General features: G+C 40.7%; 1 protein-coding gene across 1 annotated transcript in view; it reads right to left on the bottom strand.

Moving 5' to 3' along the window:
- LOC121857283 (dystrophin-like) overlaps window positions 1-23,776 on the bottom strand; it is a 173,012-nt gene that overhangs the window by 41,188 nt on the left and 108,048 nt on the right. The window contains exons 36-48 of the mRNA XM_042353273.1: window positions 22,152-22,274; window positions 21,527-21,697; window positions 21,017-21,151; window positions 19,753-19,962; window positions 18,976-19,122; window positions 18,696-18,839; window positions 18,059-18,258; window positions 17,421-17,564; window positions 17,079-17,226; window positions 16,463-16,576; window positions 15,961-16,230; window positions 3,347-3,617; window positions 2,934-3,055 (exon numbers count right to left, since the gene is read on the bottom strand). Coding sequence (XP_042209207.1) covers window positions 2,934-3,055; window positions 3,347-3,617; window positions 15,961-16,230; window positions 16,463-16,576; window positions 17,079-17,226; window positions 17,421-17,564; window positions 18,059-18,258; window positions 18,696-18,839; window positions 18,976-19,122; window positions 19,753-19,962; window positions 21,017-21,151; window positions 21,527-21,697; window positions 22,152-22,274 — 2,199 coding nt within the window. The remainder of the gene's footprint in view (window positions 1-2,933; window positions 3,056-3,346; window positions 3,618-15,960; window positions 16,231-16,462; window positions 16,577-17,078; window positions 17,227-17,420; window positions 17,565-18,058; window positions 18,259-18,695; window positions 18,840-18,975; window positions 19,123-19,752; window positions 19,963-21,016; window positions 21,152-21,526; window positions 21,698-22,151; window positions 22,275-23,776) is intronic.

The following is a 23,776-nucleotide window of genomic DNA, read 5'->3' as shown; positions in this document are numbered from 1 at the left end:
TTGAGTGGTAGAATAAGAGGAGGAGGAGGATAGATGGAAGGAGTGTGGAATAGACGCGGAAAGAGGGAGGGGGGAAAAGAAAGAAGGAAGGAAGAAGAGGAGTGCTGATGTAACGAAGCACAACATTTCCGGCCTTCCTCTGCGCACACACCCTTTCCTCCCACCCCACTACCCTCCAGACTAATTTAAGACACCAAGTTATGAGTTGGTGGTAGGTGAACTACCCACCCCTTCTCTTACCCCCACCACCCCCATCCCTCCCACACTGACACTCGTCCTCCCCCACTGCCACTCGTCCCCCACCCACCTCCTCCCAGCTGGCCCAGGCATCACAGCACGGCCACGATATACCCACACTCACTGTAATACGATCTCTCCTCTCTCTACAGTCCTGGCCGAAGTACACACCAGGCTATACCTACACTACAGTCTCCCCACCACGACGTAATAACAAGTAATCTATCATACACACCCAGCTATACTGTACAGTCTATTCCCCACGTCGCTGTTGAAGTACTTGACATAATTACAACAGTGAACGATACACCGATACACACACACACGAGCACGCCCCTTCCCCTCCCACCCACCCACAATTCCCAAAACAGTGCATTCGCTACCAGTGTGCAGTGTGTCAATACAACGAACAAATACTCCGTTACGCTACCTACAGGCGTTTGTTTACATTCTGGCCCAGCACGTGAGCGAGGATTGTTTACGTTGGCGTCCACGTGTTGATTGCCGGTAGAGCGTGCTTTCGGTCGAGCCTCTTAATATCTCAATTAAGCACCACGTAGGAGAGGAAATTCCTACATTTTGACCAGTCGGATCTCGCAGATTAGGGTAGGGTAGGTTAGGTTAGGGTAGGGTAGGATAGGTTAGGTTAGGTGGGTGTATTTACTCTATACCTGTACTTAAATGATGATAATCGTCTGATATATGGGCTTTATATTTTGATGCATTTCAGAGCATAAGCGATACTGCTCTTCCATCCTTGACTCATAAACTCAGTTAGTCATCCATACGTAACTCTTTCAGACACCCAATATACGGTACAGTCATCTTTCATCCATCTCCTATCCACTCTACAACTTTTCATCCATTTCCTTCAACAAAATACGTAATTGTTTCAGACATCCATGTAGCCATCTTCTAATTTCTTCTCTCGCCTTTAACTGGTTCGGAGTGATGCAGCCATCTTGCGTTCATTTCTCTCATCCACCACACCCCCTCAGCCAACTCATGGACTCCCTTCACCCACACTACCTTCACCCATTTCATCCACCCCCCTTCACCCACCACACTACCTCAGCTATCTCGTGCACTACCCTCACCCATTTCCTCCGCTCCCTTCACCCACCACACCCTCTCAGCCATCTTGTGTGCGATATGTCAGCCAAGGAGAGAGTGTGCCATCTCGTAAGGGCTCATCACTGCACTACCTCGTTAAGGATCCCATCACTCACACGCCTAAGCCTCACGGTAAGCACAGACCATGTGTTGAGAAGGAGGAAGGGGGTGCGTGCGTCTGGCGGCCACGTGTTGAGGAGGAGGAGGTGTATTTGAGGGATGGTAATGACAGAAGACAGGGAGACGGCGCTCCTGATGGTGCTACTGACAGTGTAAATGGTGATAGTGACGGCGAGACTGACAGAAATCCTCTTTAAAACACCACCACCACCACAGTATGTATGATGGGTGAGTTAACGTATTAGCGCTACTACTACACTACACTCGAGCAAGGTGACATCTCAAAGCCTATCCCCCCTAAGTTATCACCCAGCTAACCTATGACATTCTAGATACTGTAGCTCTAGGAAGGTCATCGTAATATAAACACACCAAGCATGATCATTCTAACTCTTTCCATTCTCCAGTTACAATATCGTTATGCTAAGTCAAGGATACAGATAAAGACAGAGATTGATCCTTAGTTTAGAATAGTGTTAAAAGACCTAGATACTGGAGGTGGAAAGAGAGAGAGAGAGAGAGAGGTTTGGGAGATATTATCTTATCTCTACCGTGTCTGTGATAGGTGACGCCATGACCGTGTGGCAGGCGCAGCAGGGATGACTCGTAATGTTCTCCAAAGTGGCCATTATCCTAAGCTATCTGTGTGGCGAGTAAAGCCAAGTGCTGTGGGCGGCGGAGGACGTCACCTTTACACGGGCAAGACTAACAAAAGTCAACCAGCTGATCTTTGGCCTACAGTAACACCCACAAAATTCCCAAGATAAATGATAAATTATACCAGGTAAATTGATTATTTGATTAATTAATTGCGTAAAGTTCACCTGCAACAAACCCACACAAGATGGGCTTCTTCAGAATACATACAAACATATACAAGTTACTCCACTCTCCTTCGATAAGTATTATTTAACCAGATTTCACTTCCTCAATACATTCCCCCGTCGAGCTATGATGAAGTCAAGCTGTTCCATCCTCTATCAACAACTACCTAATGAGCCACGGATAATTACCAGACACGGATAACTACTAGTCACGGATAATTACCAGTCACGGATAATTACCAGACACGGATAATTACTAGACACGGATAATACCTCCATTTAATGTCACATCAGCACACATGTATATATAAAAAGTCCCTCCGCAGACTTAACTAATTCCCCCTACCATACACGAAGCAGAAAAAGTTCACAATCAAAAGTAAAATTAAAGCTCCATCTAGAACCCAAATTTTAAGCTCCATGTAATAATAATGTCCGTCGGTTCTTGGAAAACATAACAACGAAAAATCCCGAACAAACTAATAACAATTCTTTCCAGTTTATTAAAGAAATAAAGTCGGAGAAAATGAACCTACCTACTGGGTTCCTTGGTCATCAACATAAAATATGGGAGGTAAATAAGGGTCTAAAACAGATAAAACAAATCTACGATAAAAACTGTAGGATGCATGTACTCACCTGCAGGATGCTCTTGTCCAGGGAGGCGAGGATGAGGACGGGTGAGGAGTCTGGGGCGTGGTGAGGCGGAGAAACAAGGGGTGATGGGGGCCTCAACCCAGCCTCGGTACTCAAGACACTCTCTGTAGAGGCCAAACAGGAACTCCAGTTAAACAAATGACATGCGGGAGCGGAGGTAAAATGTGAAATACAATCTGCCTTCATTTTACACTTAAATACGACCTGTCTTGATGCTGGTCTTAAAAATACCTTACCTTAAATACGACCTTCCTTAATTTTAATCTTAAATGTCACTTAATTGTGTGAGAGAGAGAAAACAGAACTCGACTCATAACCCAAACACCTGAGAAGAAAATAGACATCTTTATACTTGAGCTAATTACTCCAGAAAGTGAGAAGCAGGTAACACTCACCTTCAAACTTGATCACATTCTGGATGACTGAGGTGACACTCGAGGTAACAGTGGTGCCCGTGGCATGGACACTAGCTTCCGTCCTCGACATCGCCACCTTCTCCTCCTTCGCCAGCTTCACCGCCTTCTCCAGATCGACCTTCTCCTTATCTCCCGCCGTGTCAGGAGGTGGGAAGGCCGGGGAGGTCGGTGAGGGCGGGGTGGCGGCGCCGGCCTCGGACACCTGCCCCTGTAGCACCTTCAGACGGGACTCGATGGTGTTCATGCGGTTCTGGGGACGAAAACGACCATAGGAGAAAAGGCTCAGGCTACTCGTGTCGTTCGGTGACGTCTGCGTCGTCGTCGTCGCAAATTTCTTCATTGCACTTACGTCTTTCCCCACCAGGGTGATGTTTGGGCAGTTGTCTCCCTCCAGTTTGACGTCTAAACAGTCAATTTTCAATTTCAAACAACAAAGTCCACCATAAGTCTGTTTATACTGGAGTAACTATTCTCACACACGATAATTAGTTCCGTCTTAAGTCAACCTTGCGCTTCAAAACTACGACGTCCTTCTCGGAATTAATCTCATAAATATATAACTAACAACCTATTACCCAATCAACGCCAATCATCGCCTGTAACTTTGGCACCTTCTTGGCACACTTTGCACATCTTAATCGTCCTTTACAAATTTACTGGCACCCTTAAACCAGACAGCTCCTCAGCGTCACCTCCACGTCTGCCTACAGTTTAAGAAGGAGTGTTTAAGTAAGGGATGGCCAGTAGCTATTATACCATGAAGCTTGAAGACGAAATATAAGATATTTCTCAGTTACAGCAGAGGGGGAGGAAGGGGGGCGGGAGAAGGATGAGGGGAGTGGGATATGGAGAAGGAGGGGAGGCGTATGAGAGGAGATGGATAGTACGGAGAAGAGAGAGAGGGATAGAAGTAAGGAGTGAGGGATAAGAGAAAAGGGATGAGAGGAAAGGGAGATGGAAAAGATTGAGGGAAGGAAGGGGGTGTGATAGGAAAGGAGGAGAGGGATAATTTCCTACAAATTTCCAAAGAATTTCGAACATTTTCCCCCCAAATCCAACAATTTCAAAGAAATCCAAACTCCCAAAAAAAAATAATAAATACAACTGCTGTGAAGTCATCACCAAATGCTGTGACGTCATCACCAGGTCAGAATAGGTTAGGTTAGGTCAAGACAAGATCGAGTAGCTTTATCTCAAAAGGATCGCGGTCACCCCTCCCCCAGTCTCCATTCATCTAGCTAGCGGGACCACTTATCTCTGACAACAAAAGCATCAAAGCTTAGTTGTCTTTCTTTAGTAGATATTTAAGTATACAATAAAACGGATCAAGAATATAAAAATAGTCATCCAGTCCTCATCCTCCCCCCCTATTAAAGATATATCACCGCCGAGTCTTCCAATGATATGGGATGATAATAGGAAAATTACATTCTCTTCTGGCCATTAACCTTCAGAGAGAGGCGGGGAAGAGAGAGAGAGACGGGAGAGAGATTATCGAGCCAATCCAAGAGGTCCACGTGGGGTAGTATGGTGCCAAATATCAGAACACAAGCTCAATTTCGTTCTCAAGATACAGGGTACATAACTGGGAGTCAAGTACAGACGCACGGACCCCAAGTACAGACACACAGACCCCCAAGTACAAACGGAAGCATATCTTGATTCCCGACTCAAATGACCAAATTAAAAAAATGGTGTATATTTTTAGAACTCCCTTCCTTATAAATAAATCTGGTTTTTTTTTCCTTCCTACTCCAATGCCACCAGTCAGCACCCCCACCCCTCGACACACCCTCATCACTTCCGCCCCACAAAATAAGAATGAGGAAGGGATCACCCCACACCCCCCTACAACATCCTTCACCCTGTGTAATAAAACTGACAGCGTTATATCCAAAAACAATAAGGAAGGCAGCCAAGAGTTTACGAACATAAAGGCGGCGGGGGAGGGAGGGAGAGAAGAGGGAAGAAAGGAAAGACAAAAAGTGAAGAGGATGCAAGGAAGGAAGACGTGAAAAAATAAGAAAGCAAGTCAAGCATGCAAGCGAGGAAGACAAGACACAAAAACACATAGTAGGGAATAGGGGGCCATATCCTATCCTTCCTCGAAAACACAGGCCATGGTAAGTTAGGTTAGGTTCAATGTTAAAGTTAAGCTAATCGAATAAACTTCAGATTAAGAGAGAGAGAGAGACTGGGCAGGGCAGGGCAGGGCAGGGCAGCAGGAGCCTCTGGTAGTGGTGGTAATTAATAACCAGAGGGAGGCAGAGCTGCTTCACCAAGAATGTGGGCACCGCTGCCAGCCACTGACAACTTGTGTGAGTGTGTGTGTGTGGTTTTATTGCATCAAATCAGTCACAGTGTTGCCTGAAGACAGGAGCATCTGAGGTAGTGCCCCCATCATAAACATCAAGGGAGATGCCACACTTTAAAAAACAAACACTGCCACAGACTGCAGCTTGAAAACCACACACACACACAGACAGAAATACGACCGAGACACTTCAGGTTGGACGGACGGCTCAAACTGACTGACTTAAACTGCTTCATAAACTACCTCCTCACTTCCCCCAGGGGCTATTTTCACCCCGTTCTCCTGCGTGCCTCTCCAAGCGGTCAGTTTACGTGTTGCATTTCCCACCTTATACGTTTCCAGCTAAACTTATAAGCATGTCCCTATGAACCACATGTCCGGTTATACATTTCCAAGGTAAATTATCAATGAAATCCGTGTCTCCTCACGTGTCCCCCTCCTCCCTTTACACGTTTCTCAGGTACTAACAGGTATGTCAAGGTACGAGCCGGTGTGTGACATGGCCATTTGCGCATTCCAAGCTAAAGACCTATTATGACATGTCCCCTAAACATTTCCAACAAGCTACCCTTTGAATTATACCCTTACAGTATATTATTACCAAGCGACACGTGTCAAGACTTACGTTTCCAACACTCCATAATCCCAAACACAGACACACACACATTATATATGAATGCATGCACAGTATATAACTATGATACATGTGTACACGTATGTTTACTGTATATGAGTGTATTTAAGTATTTCACCCAGGTATCTCAAAGCTTAACGGGCTATGGTCAGGTAACACTACACACTCATGGGCTAACAACACGACACCAGTGATCGCGTTTGGCCGACACCTGGACGTGAGATTTGGGTCAGAGCGGAAGGTTAAAACGCCCAGACTAAAAGCTCTCTGAAAGCACTGTTAGTTTACCCAGCAGTTATGACCACCGGCTTCACCTGGCCATGTGTATGTCTCAACTAGCCTATTTGTTTTTGCTGTTAATGTTTTTTTCAAGATATAATCTATAATATTTCGGATACATAGAGAAATAATGACAGTTCAGTTCATCCGTGGCTGGGTTATATCCAAACAATTTGCAGGACAATTTATCTCTGTTAGTTCGAATTATTGCATACACGCGGACGGACGGGGGGACGGACACACACACACACTATTTACAAATCCCCCTCCGAAGCCACGGGATACAAACAAAAGAGTTACTTGGGTACATTACAGAGCAGGAAGGAAGACGCAGGTATAAACCATTAAATGGACGATGAAAGCAAGGAGGAGGGGGCCCAACACACAAACCTTTACCCCAAGAAGTTTACACGACTGAGGCTGAAGGTAGTGGGGATGGTGGTGAAGATGGTGGTGTGGATGGTGGTGAGGATGGAGGTCATGGTGATGTGGATGGTGGTCATAGTGGTGATAATGAAGTTGGTGGCACTGTCAGGAAGTCAGCACCGAGTGAGATTTGACGGGAGGAATCTACGGTCGCAAGTGTTTGGATGTAGAGGAGGAAGAGGAGAAGGAGGTGGTGGTGGTGAAGGAAGGCGTACGAGGAAACGACGACAGGTGAGGTAGAGACCGATATGTAATGGGGGGTGAAAGTGGGAGGGAAAGAGGTAAGGTACAGAGGCACGGGACCCACCCTAATACACTAGCCACCATGTAAAAATACCCACGACTTCTCTTGTTTCTCCTCCTAACTTACGTACCCCAAGGCATGCCCGTCTATACCTTGCCCTCACCTTGTCTCTTCCTGGTCCCTACCTCGCCCCTACTTTATTTCCTCCTTGCCCCTACTTTATTTCCTCCTTGCCCCTACTTTATTTCCTCCTTGTCCCTACTGCACTTTCCGTCATTCATATATTCCTACCTTGACGTCTTTGACCTTCAGCTATCATACTTTGACCTCACCTTACACTTCGGCTGACCTGACCTGATCACCCATTGACCTGTCCCTCACCGCACCTCTTTGCCTTTCCACCCTACCCTCACTTCTCTACCTCACCACCCCACCCTACCCTCTCCACCCAACCCTCACCTCACCACCACACCCTCACCTCACCACCACACCCTCACTTCTCCTCCCCACCCTCACTTCTCGTCCCCACCCTCACCTTCCCTCCTATGTAACTCGTGTCTCCCCAACACCACCATCACCTCTCAATAGCTACGGCACGGGTGATGATGATGTTCATTGATGGTCATTGATTCGCCATTCACAAATTCCTTCGGCCAATGATACGTCTTTACACAATCGCTTAATACTAGTTAAGCTGTAAAAGAAACACACACACACACACACACACACACACACACACACACACAAAAGTACGAGAAATATAAAAATTAAATACATATATAAACAGTAACAGCCGTACAAATCAAACGTGATGGTTGTATCCGTGGCCGCCGTACAGTTTGTTACGGTAATAACAGTAGGATAATTTACCACACAGACTCGTTCCTTATCGCTGATGGGCTGCTGGGGGGAAGGAGGGGAGGGGGGGGGCGGCTACTGATATAACCTAATAGCCTGTATCTTGGTCTATTGTCAATAAATACCACCGCGTTCTCTTTTAACCTTCCTATTTTTGTGTTCAGAATTGCTGGAATTTAAACACAAACACACAACGTAAAATAAGACGGATGAGAAACACGCGGTTCGGACATTTTTCTATTAAAGCAAAAGGGCCATTTGTCAAGTGGCCCGGAAAATAAGAATCTGTAATACCGCCCCGGTTTTACGAATATTTTTTTTGCGCGTCTAAGAATTACGATCAGATTTCTATACGTTTGCTTTTATTATGTGTTTGTAAAATTACGTAAGGGGTTCTCAAAGTTTATATTTATCTTAACCCACATTTACCACTTTAAGGTAACCATTGTTGTTGATAATGTACGCGGTCATATCACCATATATAGACCTACCCATCACACGGAAATAAAGGTCATATTCGTTTATAACAGGAAAAAATAAAATCCTTAATCACAAAATCAATCACAGGTTAAACTCCTCAACTCCAAAATGTAAAAAAAAAAGTCAAAATTAAAAATGGTACTTGGTCATAATATTACGAACACTGCATCAAGTCACTATCAACGTTTGTATCACTTAAGCAGTACCAATACACTGTCAATATAATTATTATCATTATGGACATAGAGCTAATTTTAACGTTATTATAATCACCTTAAGTCAACCATATTTCATTATCCCAGCGCCGCCTCAACCTCTCCTCACCACAAAAATAACAATATATATTATCAATCTGTTGCCGTCGTCACCCAGGTAAAAAAAATAACTCACCTGCAGGAGCTAATATGACTACCTGACTACCTTCCTTCCCCTCTGCAGTAGATGATCCATTCAGGTGCAAAGACTGATGAGCGATTCAGGTTAGGTTTCCCCCTTAATTAATGATTAATTCAGGTGTACATTTTTTGCCCTTTAATTGATGATTGATTGAGGTGAGTTTTTCCCCTTAACTGATGACAAAATGAATGAGAGAAGGTACCGGCGTATTGGAGTTTCCTCACCTAAAATGGACAATAAATGAAGCACACACACATACATACATACACACGTAGAGCAAATAAAGCGCGCGCACACACACACAGCCTTGCACAATTTTCAACGAACACGCGACGTTATTTTTTTTTCCAACGCATCAACGATTTTTTAACACACACATCTACGATTATTTCAACGAACTCGCAACTACGATTTTTTTAACGGAACGCAACGACGATATTTTTTCGACGCACACACGACGATACATCCAACGAACACGAACCCGCGAATTTTCAATGCAACGCAAAGCGCGAACGACAACGGTTCAACGAACAACCACGAAGCACACCGGGATCAACCGTCGGACCAACGAATCCAGATCGAGCGTCCTCCGGTCAGGCCATCGCGAGGCCTAGAGGAATATTTTAATCCTTATATTTATACAACACCCACAGGTCCAGCAGGAAGATGGCCACCATGTTTCTCTATATTACCGGACAGAAAAACATTATATTTATTACAGTTCACTCAACAGAGGACAGTGTGTGTGTGTGTGTGTGTGTGTGTGTGTGTGTGTGTGTTTTAAAGTTGCTTTGCTGTTGATTTTGTTCGAGTGACGCCATACAAATTGCCTTAGATTATTCTTTTGTTTTGAATAGCGAAATGAACACGATGTTACTCTCTCTCTCTCTCTCTCTCAATGCACGTTAGCACTTTCAACAACTTCAAGGGATTCTTTAATTATCACTCAAGTACCATCAATGACGTAACTCACTTTCTGGTCTATTTTGGTTCCTCCCGAGTTTGAAAACTGACGTGATTTTTTTTTTTAAACCTGGACGTAACTTAACATCTGCCGTAGGAAAAGGTTTAAAATCTGACCTGACCTAACCCTACCGTAACCAAACTCACTGGTATTATAAATCATGAAAATACTCCAAGAATACACCACTGGTTTGTGTCTTGTTTCAATTGTTCTAAGGTTCTAAAGAGAACTCGATTTAAAGTCAACGAATAACACACACACACACACACACACACACACACACACTGCGATGATTGCATAATAAACTTTAAATTCTCTCAACGTAGTTCATGTCGTCACTAAAACAACTCTATCCATTTATTGTTCCTCGCTGTCCCTGGAGATCGATTTAGGAATGCCGATTTTCCGCCTGTCTGTCCAGAGTCCGTCCAGTTGTGAACGAGGCAACTAGATCAAATAGAGATGGATTGTCAGCAAAATTGTTATGTACAGTAGATAAATAGAATCTAAAATTACGAATAAGTGTTATTATCGTATTGCAGTAACATATATATGTAATATGCTGTTGACACATCACGAGACGATTACTTTACAAGCCTGGTGAATGAAGTACCGTAAGTGACGTCATGAGCAGCAAACATTGTGACTGGCCACGAGCCAAAGTAAACATGAGGGGAGTCACACGTGGTTGGAGGCGACACGAACACTGCCCAGCACCACTTTGTTACTGATCTTACGTTTTTACATAAACTACAACCAATATATAATAAACCAAAAATGTCTTGAAATTTCATGTCTAATAATTCAGGTTTTCAAGAGAATTATTTATACATTGTATCAACTTCATTTGCACAGTATAACAGTCTGAACGAAATAGCAGTAATGTTTATTAACTTCTTTCTTTCTAATAAACTGAACCCACCCAACCTAATATAACCTAGAAATAACCTACACAAGATTGTAGGGTTAGAGTAAGTTTTGTTCGCGTCCACAATAGTTAGTGAGTTACCCTAAACATCACAGCTTAGCCTCCCACACCTAATGCCGGGACTAATAACAAACTCGCCAACACAAAGTTGAAACAGCCCGCTCGCCAACCCTGAAGGTGACATCCCGGGTGAAATATTCAATCTAACTCAAATTCGAACCCCATGTTAGCAAAATCAATTCCCCCATCTTGCCTTAATACTTATCAGTCAAAAACTACAGTGTAATCTTCAAGAAAAACACCTTTACTGCTCCTAGACTAAATTTACGCACTTGAAATTATTCGACGCAGATAAACTTGAAAAAATCAATCTCGCACCAAACACACTCATTAGCCCGAGCGTGTTGTTTACAAGGGAATTTTACAAGCGCGAGAGTCATTTGTCTTCCGCAAATGTTAAGTGGCAGGTCAGGATGGCTCGTTAGGTTGTATGAAATGTGACGGTATACATATTACTATACACGCGAGCCTCAGAACACAGCATGTACATTGACTATACATGTGTGTGTGTGTGTGTGTGGAGACTTACTACGCTTCCACATGATAGCCCCGGCGGCAGGAGTTACATCTATCAGGATAAGTTATGATACAGTAGGCTAAGCTGTGATGTAAACGGGACCATTTCAGCAAATTTAACGACCATCCCGGAACATTCAGTCCACATTGGCTCATTTCCTTAAAAAAAAAAAATCAGGGAGTCGTTGTTTCTGGTATTCTAAACGTTCATTTCGTTCTAAAAGAATAAACAATAACTTATCGACATTTATTCCGGCATTCCAAATTACCTTATTGGGCTTCAGTATTAACTATTTGTTTCGTAAAAACGGAGGGTGTTTGATGACTGGTAGCTGAACCACATAAATACGTAAAACAACAATTGATATGAATTAATATCACAATCCATAGAGTCAAGAATTTTACTTTGTGAAAGTTTCCTCCTCGTCCACCAAGAGGACTGTAAGGAGACGTGCGTTTAAAAATCTTCTCTCTTATTACCGTCCCTCACCAGAGAAAATACTTGCGTAGCAGAATATTATCCTGTATCATCCAAGACATTTCTTCCTGGTATCTATTACACTAACCTTTTCTTACTCGAACATATTACTATAACTATTGTTAACCTTCTGCCGAGTCCTTATTGTACACGAATACAACCAGTCGGCACTTGAGCGGTACTTTATACTTACGACACACAACACTGAGTAATTTACCTATCATACAAGGCACTTTACCAATGTATATAATTTTAAGTAGTGTATAAAATTGATAGAACATTTTAATTCACAACACAATCAATGACGCTTTCGAGTATGACATGTTACACATGTGAGGTCAACTGCACTTCCTCAGCGTATATATGCACGTAAGACACTTCAAACACATTTTTTCATACGCCATTTGTTCACATGTCTTGGTGATACGTTTCTTGGGCGTCGCATCTCAAAGGTCGGCACTTTAACGGGGCAAGTTTCACGCACGATTAACTACGGTAACTTATCTTTCTTCCGTGCAAAAAGATAATTTCCTCTTGATTTTTTCACGCCGAATTGTCAGTTCAAGTTTATAATATTACATCATTAATTACGAATTATCTTCATATTCTTTAACTGGGAGATTTTATCACTTAGTAATCCGGTATATAATCTCATAAAATGTGATCTTAGGTATTTCTCGATACGTCATAAATATTTCCCGTGCAAGTAACCATCACTCTTTAAATCTTCAAACAATAAAGATCTCAATCACTTATCACAAAAGTATAACTTTTCTGCGACGACGTGTGTTCTGGCAGGGTTATCTAGGGAGATATTTGGAGGGCGACGAAGGTTTGACAGGAGCGGGCTTGGTGGGGGTTTCAGACACTCACATACACACCGGGCGGCCCACACCAAGGTAGAAGAGCAACTGGCGCCAGCACACGTGTGGGTACCCTGATGCCCCACCCTCTGGCTCCACACACATACACACACACACACACACAGCATATGTAAACACTTACAAATATGCCCACACATGTACTTTACACACAAACACAAACAAACACACACACACACACACTGGGCCACCAACAACCACGTCACCATCAACCATACCAAGACCATGGTTATGCACATCAACCTCTCCTCCGACGTTGTCCCACCCCCTTCCATTACTTTAGGTTCCAACACACTCCAGGTTGTAGATTCCACTAAGCTCCTCGGCGTCACCATATACAAAAAACTAAATTGGAAACCACACGTCAGTGAAGTTGTCAAATCCTCCAGTTTCCGTCTCCACCTCCTCCGCTGACTCAAGTCCCTCGGAGTTCCTGCGCCTGAGCTCCTCAGTGTTTACTCAACATTCATACTTCCCAAGCTCACCTATGCCTCCCCTACGTGGTCTTCCTCCCTAAATGCCACACAGTATAAACACCTAGAAAAAGTGCAAAAGAAGGCATGCAAGATTATTCTCTCCCCTTCCTACTCCACATATCAAGAAGCACTCAACACACTGACCCTCTCATCTCTCACTGACCATCACCACGACCTCATCTGCAAATTTGGTGAGAAGTTTCTGCATCATCCTCGACACCGGCTCCTACTACCACCTGAGATCCCTCGCCCGAGAATTGCTGTTCGACACCACAACCACATCCAGCCCATACGAGCATGAACTGATCGCTTTAAGAACAGCCCAGTCCCAACCATTGTAAAAATCATCAATAACTTGTAATCAACCAGTGTATTCACTCCCAGTCAATCTTACTTTTTGCACTGTCACTATGTTGAAATGCCCTGTAGTTTGAGCTTCTCCCCACCTAGTTATTATATATCATATTTCTATCACTTATGTAACTTGTATATTATTTGTAAATCAAGAGACCCATTCCCCAATTATGTAACTGTATCCATTCACACACACACACACACACACACACACACACACACACACACACACACACACACACACACACACACACACACACACACACACACACACACACACACACACACACACACACACACACACACACACACACACACACACACACACACACACACACACACACACACACACACACACACACACACACACACACACACACACACACACACACACACACACACACACACACACACACACACACACACACACACACACACACACACACACACACACACACACACACACACACACACACACACACACACACACACACACACACACACACACACACACACACACACACACACACACACACACACACACACACACACACACACACACACACACACACACACACACACACACACACACACACACACACACACACACACACACACACACACACACACACACACACACACACACACACACACACACACACACACACACACACACACACACACACACACACACACACACACACACACACACACACACACACACACACACACACACACACACACACACACACACACACACACACACACACACACACACACACACACACACACACACACACACACACACACACACACACACACACACACACACACACACACACACACACACACACACACACACACACACACACACACACACACACACACACACACACACACACACACACACACACACACACACACACACACACACACACACACACACACACACACACACACACACACACACACACACACACACACACACACACACACACACACACACACACACACACACACACACACACACACACACACACACACTTAAAAAGAATTATTTCAACACTTGTGAATCCAAGTTTAATCTCACCAAATACCAGAACCAACTTTAAATAACCAAATTTCCCGTATATAACATACAGGAACAGAAATCATTAATTATTTATGCTGAATGAATGTGAGGTACAGTAAGTAAAAAAAATAGGCATATAATGTACTGTACAGTACAGTATACAGTTTACTGTACTGTACATATTTTTCTTTCATATATTTTGAATCATTTATTCTTTCTGCTGTTAAAGTTGTGCTCTACAATGGTACGCACAGTACTGTACTCCCCTTACACGACAACCCCCAAAATCGTCACCAAAAAATTGAGGGCAGACACATGGACAGGCAGGCAGGCGTCAATCCTAAGAAAATGGAGCCTCGTCTAACCAGATTGGTTACCCAACCATTCAAGCCTAAAACCACTAAATGATGATCACTTCTCTTAAAGGTTGCCCCAATCTTCTACTGCAACATCGAATACATAATTAGTAAATCTTAACGTAACCCAACAACAGTACTTCTATAATTTCCTTAAAAATCCCAAACTAACATTTTAGCTGCTACATGACTGACTATACTCTTAATACACACTTACCTTTCTTTAAAACGAAAAACAAAAATATACATACAATTGAAATCTCCCAGACCAAAAAGTGACTCAATATATGTTGATATTGACAAGCAACCAAGGAGGCATTTTGTATTCAAAACTATCTCAATCCCAAGATACTTGCAATACCAGGATATAACTTTCAATGAAAATCTAAGATAATGATATAAGTAAATGTGGATGTGCTTTACAATACATAATGAGTTAGACACAATTACCTTATGACAGCTCTCCAGGCTACACAATCTCTTGCACCTTCTCTTGTCAGGTGTTTATGCCCGAGGTCATTTCTCACAACCTCTCCCCTAGTCAATCATTGCTTGCATTCAAACTTCTGCATCTCTTGATCTAATTGTTCTCCATTCTCTACACATGCCCAAACCAACTCAGTCTATCACCTTCACAAAACCTTGCCAATACCCTCACTACCCAGCTGCCTTCTTAACCCTCAACAGGGTCTCTTATCACATTATGTCACATTACAGATCCATCTTCAACATTAATATTTCAGTGTTATGAAATTTATATATGTGCATGAAACAACTTGCTTCATCAGTATAGGTCTGAAGGTCAGATAAGTCAAAATCAAAGACTTATGTAAGATATAATCAGAACATAATATAGTATGGTAACTAGTTTATTTACCTTGAGCGCAACAGCCACAGTGAGTCCTTTTCCTTCTGCGTCTTGAGCCAACACCCAGTAAGTTGAGTCGAGGTTCTCATACAAGGCCTCCTTTTCTCTAAGAGTCACCTTTGAATCTCTTAATTCCTCCTCAGTCAGATTACGAAGGGCCACTTTCACTCTCATTTCTTCTGTCCATTTGTAGAGGTCCTCTACTTCTGTCACTAATGTTTTGATAACCCCCAATTTGGTGTCCACCATGTTCTTGTAATCAGGTAGAGTTTTTACAACCTACAGTAAACATGGAAAATAAACTTAATATATTTCATCAACATATGGCAATAAATCGTAAAAATATATTTCATTTAGTTCATTGTCACTTGTACTGTAAAATAAGATGTTTTTTCACACACAGACACACACACTTAAATCACTTACAGTACCTCGAACACAAGATATAAAAATATTTTTGAATGGTCCTTAAATTCCATTTCACAACTACTGTACAATATATTATACAAACCTTATTCAAATTAGTTTCTAAAGTATTCATCTGAGCAGTAGAGATAGACTTTGGTTTTGAATCTTTTAGTTTCTTCAGTAAATTCTGTTTTATCATCATCTCCACCACATGATTCTGGAAAGTATTATAAAAAGTTGGCAAACATCAAATATACAGAAACATAGAGCTCACTAATTGTCAACTGTATGCTAATGGACATAGGTATACGTATTTAATTGTACTTATTTCTAACTTAAATCAATAGTAACACTGCCCAAATGTGATACAGTATTAGGAAATTCCCTGTTTTTAGAAATCTAAGTCACTACCACCACCAAGTTTGCATGTACAGTAGAGTACAGTACTGTAATTCCACTTTATGTGTAACTGAGAACAAAAGATTTTTACTTTTTGAGGAATCACTACAATAAAAAAAATTTATACAAATTACATGTAATCCAAATACTGTCCAGTACACAGGTCAAATAGATGAAAATTTCCTTTTTTATATTGGTTTCTTTCAGCAAGCAAGATAAGCTAATTATGTTCCAAATAACTTTAACATTTCTCGTAAGCTAACATCTAATATAGCTTTTGTCATATTTAAGACAGGTAGTGAAAAAGATGTTTACATTACCTGGACCATGGTTGAGTGTGCAGAAAGTGAGGCTTCATCAGTGACATTGACAGGGGCATCCATCAAAGCCTGGGCCTGGTCCACCCAAGTCACTAATGATTCATACTCACTGCTGGTGCTGTCCTTACCCCCATCTTCACCAGCAATTCTGGGTAAAAAAAAAATACATATATCTGTCAGTACAGTATTTCATAAACATGTAATTCCTCCCAAAGAAGCAGTGTGGCTCAAAAGAAGTCTCCTCTAAATACCCAGGTCAACAGATACCTCATAATGCACTAAATTTAACACTTACTCCTTTTCATGAGCACACTTATACCAATATAAAGTTCAGCCTCTTACCTCTCCCTCCTGGCAGCAAGATCTAGAAGTAGTGCTCGCCAGCGTTTCATAAGCGAGTCGACACGCTCCTGCAAACGCTTACCATCCTCAGCATTCATGCCTTCCGTGACTTCCTTAGACATTGACTGGAGTGTTTGACTGGGCCTGAAGTAAAATATATATCATAAATAACTGTCAACGTAACTGCATATTCACAAAATAAAAACAGCAATATTCCAAATATCTTGAGCACTTGGGTACAAAGAATGTGCTTGTTTGGAATATCACATTTACCACCATATCACTGACATTAATTCATTTTCATCCTTCATCTTGTATATCTTTTTAATCCCTTACTTATTACATCTCATTTAAACATATGAAGGAGCTAAAAAACTCACCACCACATCTACCTTCTCATACTCCTCTATACTCTTACTTTCTCATCTTTCTAACTTATGTTCATTTTCCCTCCCTCCTATCTGTCCTACAAGTGATTTAATACACCTATAATCTATTCTGAGATCCATTGTTGAACTTAAGCAATGTACAGTATATCAATCTCTTATCAAGCACCATCGTAATAATAAACTACTACTTTCATACATGTATCAAGACCCCTACTGTGAGGTTAAAAAAGTGATGATGCAGCTTCTTACCTGTGTTTAAGAGTAACCTGTTTCTCAAGTTCTTTCTGTGTAATCTTGGCATCTGGCAGTGGCTGATTAGAGGTAACTTGAACCCTCTCTTCAATGCTGTTCAACCAGATGGCAAAGTCATCAATGGTCTTTTGCAGTGTACGCCAAGTTTCAGAACACTGCAGCCAGCGAGCATGTCTTTCAGTGTATCCACGGTTTACCTGAATCAAATGCATCATTTAGCTACACAATAGGGCACTGTACTTAAGACCATATGCATTAACATAATCATCATTAGAGCCATAAAAACAAATTATTCTAGGAGATTCAAGTAAAAAAAAAAAGTAAAAAAAAATAAGTACAGTACTGTATGTGGCGTTGTTCTCATACACTTTCTTTGACAATAAAAGAGGTAGGGGTTAAGGCAGTAAAAAGGCTTAGATATTCAGTGCAGTACTGACAGAGCCTCAAGAAATAAAATGAGTAAGGGAAAGGGTACTAACAGGTGTAACTTCATGTATTGGAGATAATATTACAAGCAAACAAAAAAATTAAATGGAACTAAATATTACTTGAGACTATAACAGCAAATTTTAAACCACTTAACTTTCTTTTCTCTATAGATTTACAACTGTCTTCATAATCTAAACATACATACCTGAGCCCATTCCTCCCTCAGTTTATCCATAACTCGGCGCACCTGCTCTGACTCAGTTGGGGTGATATTTCTGACTGTGGCATTCCTCTCAGCTTCAAGACCATCAACCCTTGGCTTCAAAGTTTCCAGGCCTTGCTTAATAGCCTGGAGGGAAAAGAGTAAACACATTTTCAAAAATTTAAACAATCATTACTTACTGGAAATATGCAGTATAATAATGTCACCATAGACAATATTACTGATAAATACAATAAAGTACAGTAATAATCATCTATACAACCTTCAATTCGTCCTCCTGGGACTTGAGATTTTCATACTGGTCGCCAGCAAGCTTGTTAGCATTAAGCTGGCGAGAGATTGCAGATATTCCTTCTCTTAAGCGGTTGACGCTGGCCACAAAGTCTGGAACAATGACTGGTTCCTTCTCCTGATGTAAGAAATATAAAAAGGATAATTGCAGTAGAGTGGTGGCCTTCCATACAGTATCTTCCTGTGATATATTCCCTGAACATTGGTCACTTGATTCAACATTTTATATTGTACTCTGCATAGAAAACCTACCTGGAAAATACACTTTGCCAAAAATTAAAGAAACTTCTGCTTGTTGTTATTATATTAGTTGTATTAGAGATTGTGATTAACTACAACATTGTCTACTATTTTCTGATCATCACTCGTCACTCTGTGACTCTATTATCACTACTTTCCACTCATCCATTTGTGAGTTAATCCTTATTCTCAATTTCCAATGAAAGGTTAGAGGAATTTCTACTAGGATTCCACATATTGGTTCAAGCACTCTTAGATATTAGGTTGGTATAACCATTCCAGCAGTTGGTGATGGCCTTACTCATGATGGTTAATCTAACATGCAGTATTCCTTCAACATATTTAGATGCTCTGATGGGTCCTTTGTACGTGTATCAGTATCAGTAGAGATAATGGTAATTACATGTCTGTGGGATTATTTTGCATGCATCACTGCTTTGAGAGCAGTAAATGGCATACATTTTACTAGTTAAATAATCAGTGATGAATGTGTGATATCTGCACTTACAGTATCCACTTTAGTTGTTGAAACAATGGCTTTCTTCTCCAAGGAACCTTTTCGGTATTGCCTGAACTGCATGCTGATCTCAGTCCATCGCATGTTGAGTAAAGTGAGCACAGGCTGAATCTGATTATACTTGTATTTTTTCAAAAGAATGCCACTTTCATTAAGTTTATCCAACTCTGCCTTCTTACTGGTCATTTCATTTTCAAGTGCCTGTGAAGATAGTCAGAAAAAAAGGCTAAGATTTAGCAACTCTAAACTAATCTATAATGCCAGCTTAAGACCTTTAAGGGATGTCCATTACACAGACGACGAGTGTAAAATACACTATGCAAGATACAAAGTATTTGAGGTAAGAACACTGAAAACAAGATCATATATAAAAGGGCCAGGAACAAAATATGTTTAACCACCTAACACCTGGGCCCCTACAGATTTACTATTCAAAATTCTGGATGTTTTTAGCATAGTTTGACATCCAAGCTTCCATCCTTAATGTTAAAACATTATAAATCAAGTAAAAAAATTGGAAAAAATATTAAACTTCTGAGTTGAGTTGACAGAGGGCAACATACTGACAGCACTATCCTCACAAAAACTGACTGGCAAGAATGTCCTAAACATAAAGTATAATGTACTGGTTGCCACATACCGTAGATTAAAATTTCCCAGGCTGATTACCTATGGGCAGTTTAAAGGTCAGTACTGTACTGTACTTACTAATAAGAGGGGCTGAGCCAGTTTGACCACTGCCAGGTGACTCAAAAGTGAGGGCCCAGGAGGTAAGGGGTTAACAATTTAAGCAAATAAGTTGAAGTACTATCATATCATCATCCAATAGTGATGAAAAAAAAATGAGTGGCCATCAGGAGGCAACACCCTTACTACAGTAAAGCACACCACATGCTGCCAACAATAATGTGGATGATGCTTGAGATGACAAGCCTGAAGTATTGCTGTATTGAAATAGTGTGTGTAAATGAATTACAAATGAAAAGAAGTGAACACAGCTAAGCCAAATGGCATCCCAGACTGGGGGATACCCAAGCTAACTTATAGTACTTAAATTTATTACAAGCATTTCTGTTCATAAACTAATATGCAAAATATATGTACAAATTTGGAAGACATTGATAAGGAGATTAGCTTAAGACTTCTCAAATGAAGGGTTGTGTTCCTTTGTGGAGTAGAATACAGTTTTGATCTTAACAAGGAGGTTTCAAGTTCACTTATCTTCACGGCAACAAAAAATGTTTCATTCTCTTACCTCCAACTGACTTTCATCATTATTGACAAGATGGAGTCTCTTTGATGCATCATTTGCCCAACTGATTATCTCATCTGCCTTTCCCGAGATAATACTGATCTCATGGGCAACTTGTTCTGCTTCCAGTTTTACAGCCTGTGATTATAATAAAAATTCACATTAACAATGAAATTACCTGAGAGCTGAAATGTATTAGATTTTCCTTTATATTAGAGGGAGAACAAGTCAAATTATTAAAAAATTCCAACAACATAATACTGTACACCTACATTATTTTCAAGAGCTGTTATTTTTATATTCCAGATACTGTACTTTTAATCCCTCTTTATATTGCTAACATTCACCAATTAAAGAAAAGTTTATAAATAATTTCTGATATGTTAGGCACACATTATGTAGTTTTATCAGTAAACAAACTGTATCATTTACCTGGGGGTCTCATGTGTCTTACCAGTACCTCAAAATAAAAATTATTTTACTATGTGTCAAAAAATGCATAAATCTCCTAACCTCGGTTTCACTCTTGAGGGCTGACCAGTGAGTGCGGAGGTCATTAACGGCAATGCGAATAGTGTTGGCTCTGGGGACGTCCACCATGTGTGTTGTGAGGGTGAGGGTGTCACCATGAGATATAACTGTGGCTACATCAGGCTCCAGCAATGCCACCTCCTGCTCTAAGGCCTATACAAAAGAAAAATATTAACCCCTTCACTACAGGGACACCACTTTAATATTTTATTTGGTTGAAGCTGGACAATTTTATGAGGGTTGCCCCCATACACAAGGGATTAAACATTGATTAAAAGAATCAAGTGATCTAGGTGATCTAATCAAATGACATAAAAATCTTTAGATGCAATGAATAAAATCCTTAAAAACAGGGATACAAACTGAAATATAGTAATTAAAAGAAGCCATTTCTTGTCTGATAAACGTTTTACTATTTTAAAGACTGCAGTCAACGTTATTACTTTTTCTTTGTAGCAATACTGTACTTGAGTTACTGATATTTACCAACAGCCTAGACTAATTTCACATACAAACAATGATGGTTTAACAAAATTTTAGCTGCAGGAAGAGCAAAGATCTAATGCATTTCAAGCAATAAACGTTGACAACAGATTATTCATTTTACCTCTGCCTTCGCCTTAGCGTCCTGATATGATGGCAGTGTCTGCACCTTTGTCTTTACTGAAGTTATCTTGTCTGCCATTACTGTCACTTCTCGAAGGTACGAATCAACTTCGTCATCACCAAGCTGTCAGACGATATTAATTTTTTCATGCTTTCAAATCTTTTCTTATTATTGACATTTATTTCATAAAAATAAAATCATTTAATAATGGAATTAGGATATTTTTCTTTGATAAACTAAACTGTACTACAATTTATGTTACAGGTATCCCTCGCTCAAATAATGTGTTGGGTTCCTTGAAAACCATACAAAAAGTTAATACTGTATTCAAATAACAATACATACAGGAAAAATAGGGTTCGGTTCCCAATGAGAAGAAAATCCCATTACAGTACTGCATTATATTCATTTTTTGCATAAAAATTAAATTGGTTAAAAAAATTAACCACTGCACTGTAAATATGTACCTAATTATTGTAATTTAGTACCTAACTACAAAAAGCCTAAAAATATTGAAACTAGCTTGTTTCCATTTATCATAGGCTTATGCAGTCTCTTGGTGATGGTGGTTATAGCCAAGGAAGCAGCACAACATTTGGATGTCATGCAAAAACATTCATGAGAGGATGGCACAAATATAAATTGATAGAGAGAGAGCAACACACTTTAACTAAACAAAAAGGAATATGGTACTGGCAGGCCAATATGTGGTCTGAAGGCTGAGGGATGACGATGATATACAGCCAACAAAAAAAAAAAAAACATTATACCTATTAAATTTAATTTGGTTCACAAACAATAACAAGCTAACATGGTCTCTTGGCAATAGCTGGTGTAATCAAGGAATCAACAAAATGCTTGGATGCCATTGCAAAAAGATTCACTTAAGGATGGCACAAAACACAGACAAAAAGAGATAACTGCACTTCCACTGTACACTAAGCAAATGGCTGCAAATCAACTCGGGGAGGGTGATGCTTCTGGCAGGTGCAATATGAATTTTCAGTCAAACCAACATTTGTATAAGCAAGAATAGCTTTTGTTTAATAAGAAAGAAGTGTAAGAATAGATAATTTATATCAGTGAATAATGGTATAGCAAGGGATACCTGTATATGAAACAAGTTTTGTATTTATAAAATTAACACATCCTAAAAAACTTAGAAAACTCCTGTAAAATCAAAGTACAGTAGAGATGTCCTAAGAACGACCTACTTCTAATAGGGTGACAGCTGGCTCTGGAAATCCAGTATAGCCAACAATGGACATGAAAAATTACAAGGGCAGGTCACTGTAGCTCCAAAAATTTAGCTCACAGTCTTTAGTAGTGAAATACCTCACAGACCCCTTTTAGAGGGCTAGGACTGAGACAGGAGAGTTGTAATAATTGCTTAAATTAGGGCCAAGAGACCATATTATGGATTGGGTTAGCCTGTGATACAACCTATAGCCTTGATAGATAAAATCACATCTAATTTCACCAAATACCTGCTTATAAATATCCTTATGAATAAAAAAGTTATGTTCTAAAAAAATAAATGTATAAAGATACTGTACTCAGGTATTCACACAGATATACAATCCCATACCATAATGTGTCTGAAATTTCTAAACAGGCAATGGGAA

This window comes from Homarus americanus, unplaced genomic scaffold (assembly GCF_018991925.1).
Source record: "Homarus americanus isolate GMGI-L3 unplaced genomic scaffold, GMGI_Hamer_2.0 scaffold20465, whole genome shotgun sequence".
Classification (NCBI taxonomy): Eukaryota; Metazoa; Arthropoda; class Malacostraca; order Decapoda; family Nephropidae; genus Homarus; species Homarus americanus.
Note: the sequence above shows the minus strand (reverse complement) of the source record. Positions and strands in the feature narration are given on the sequence as shown.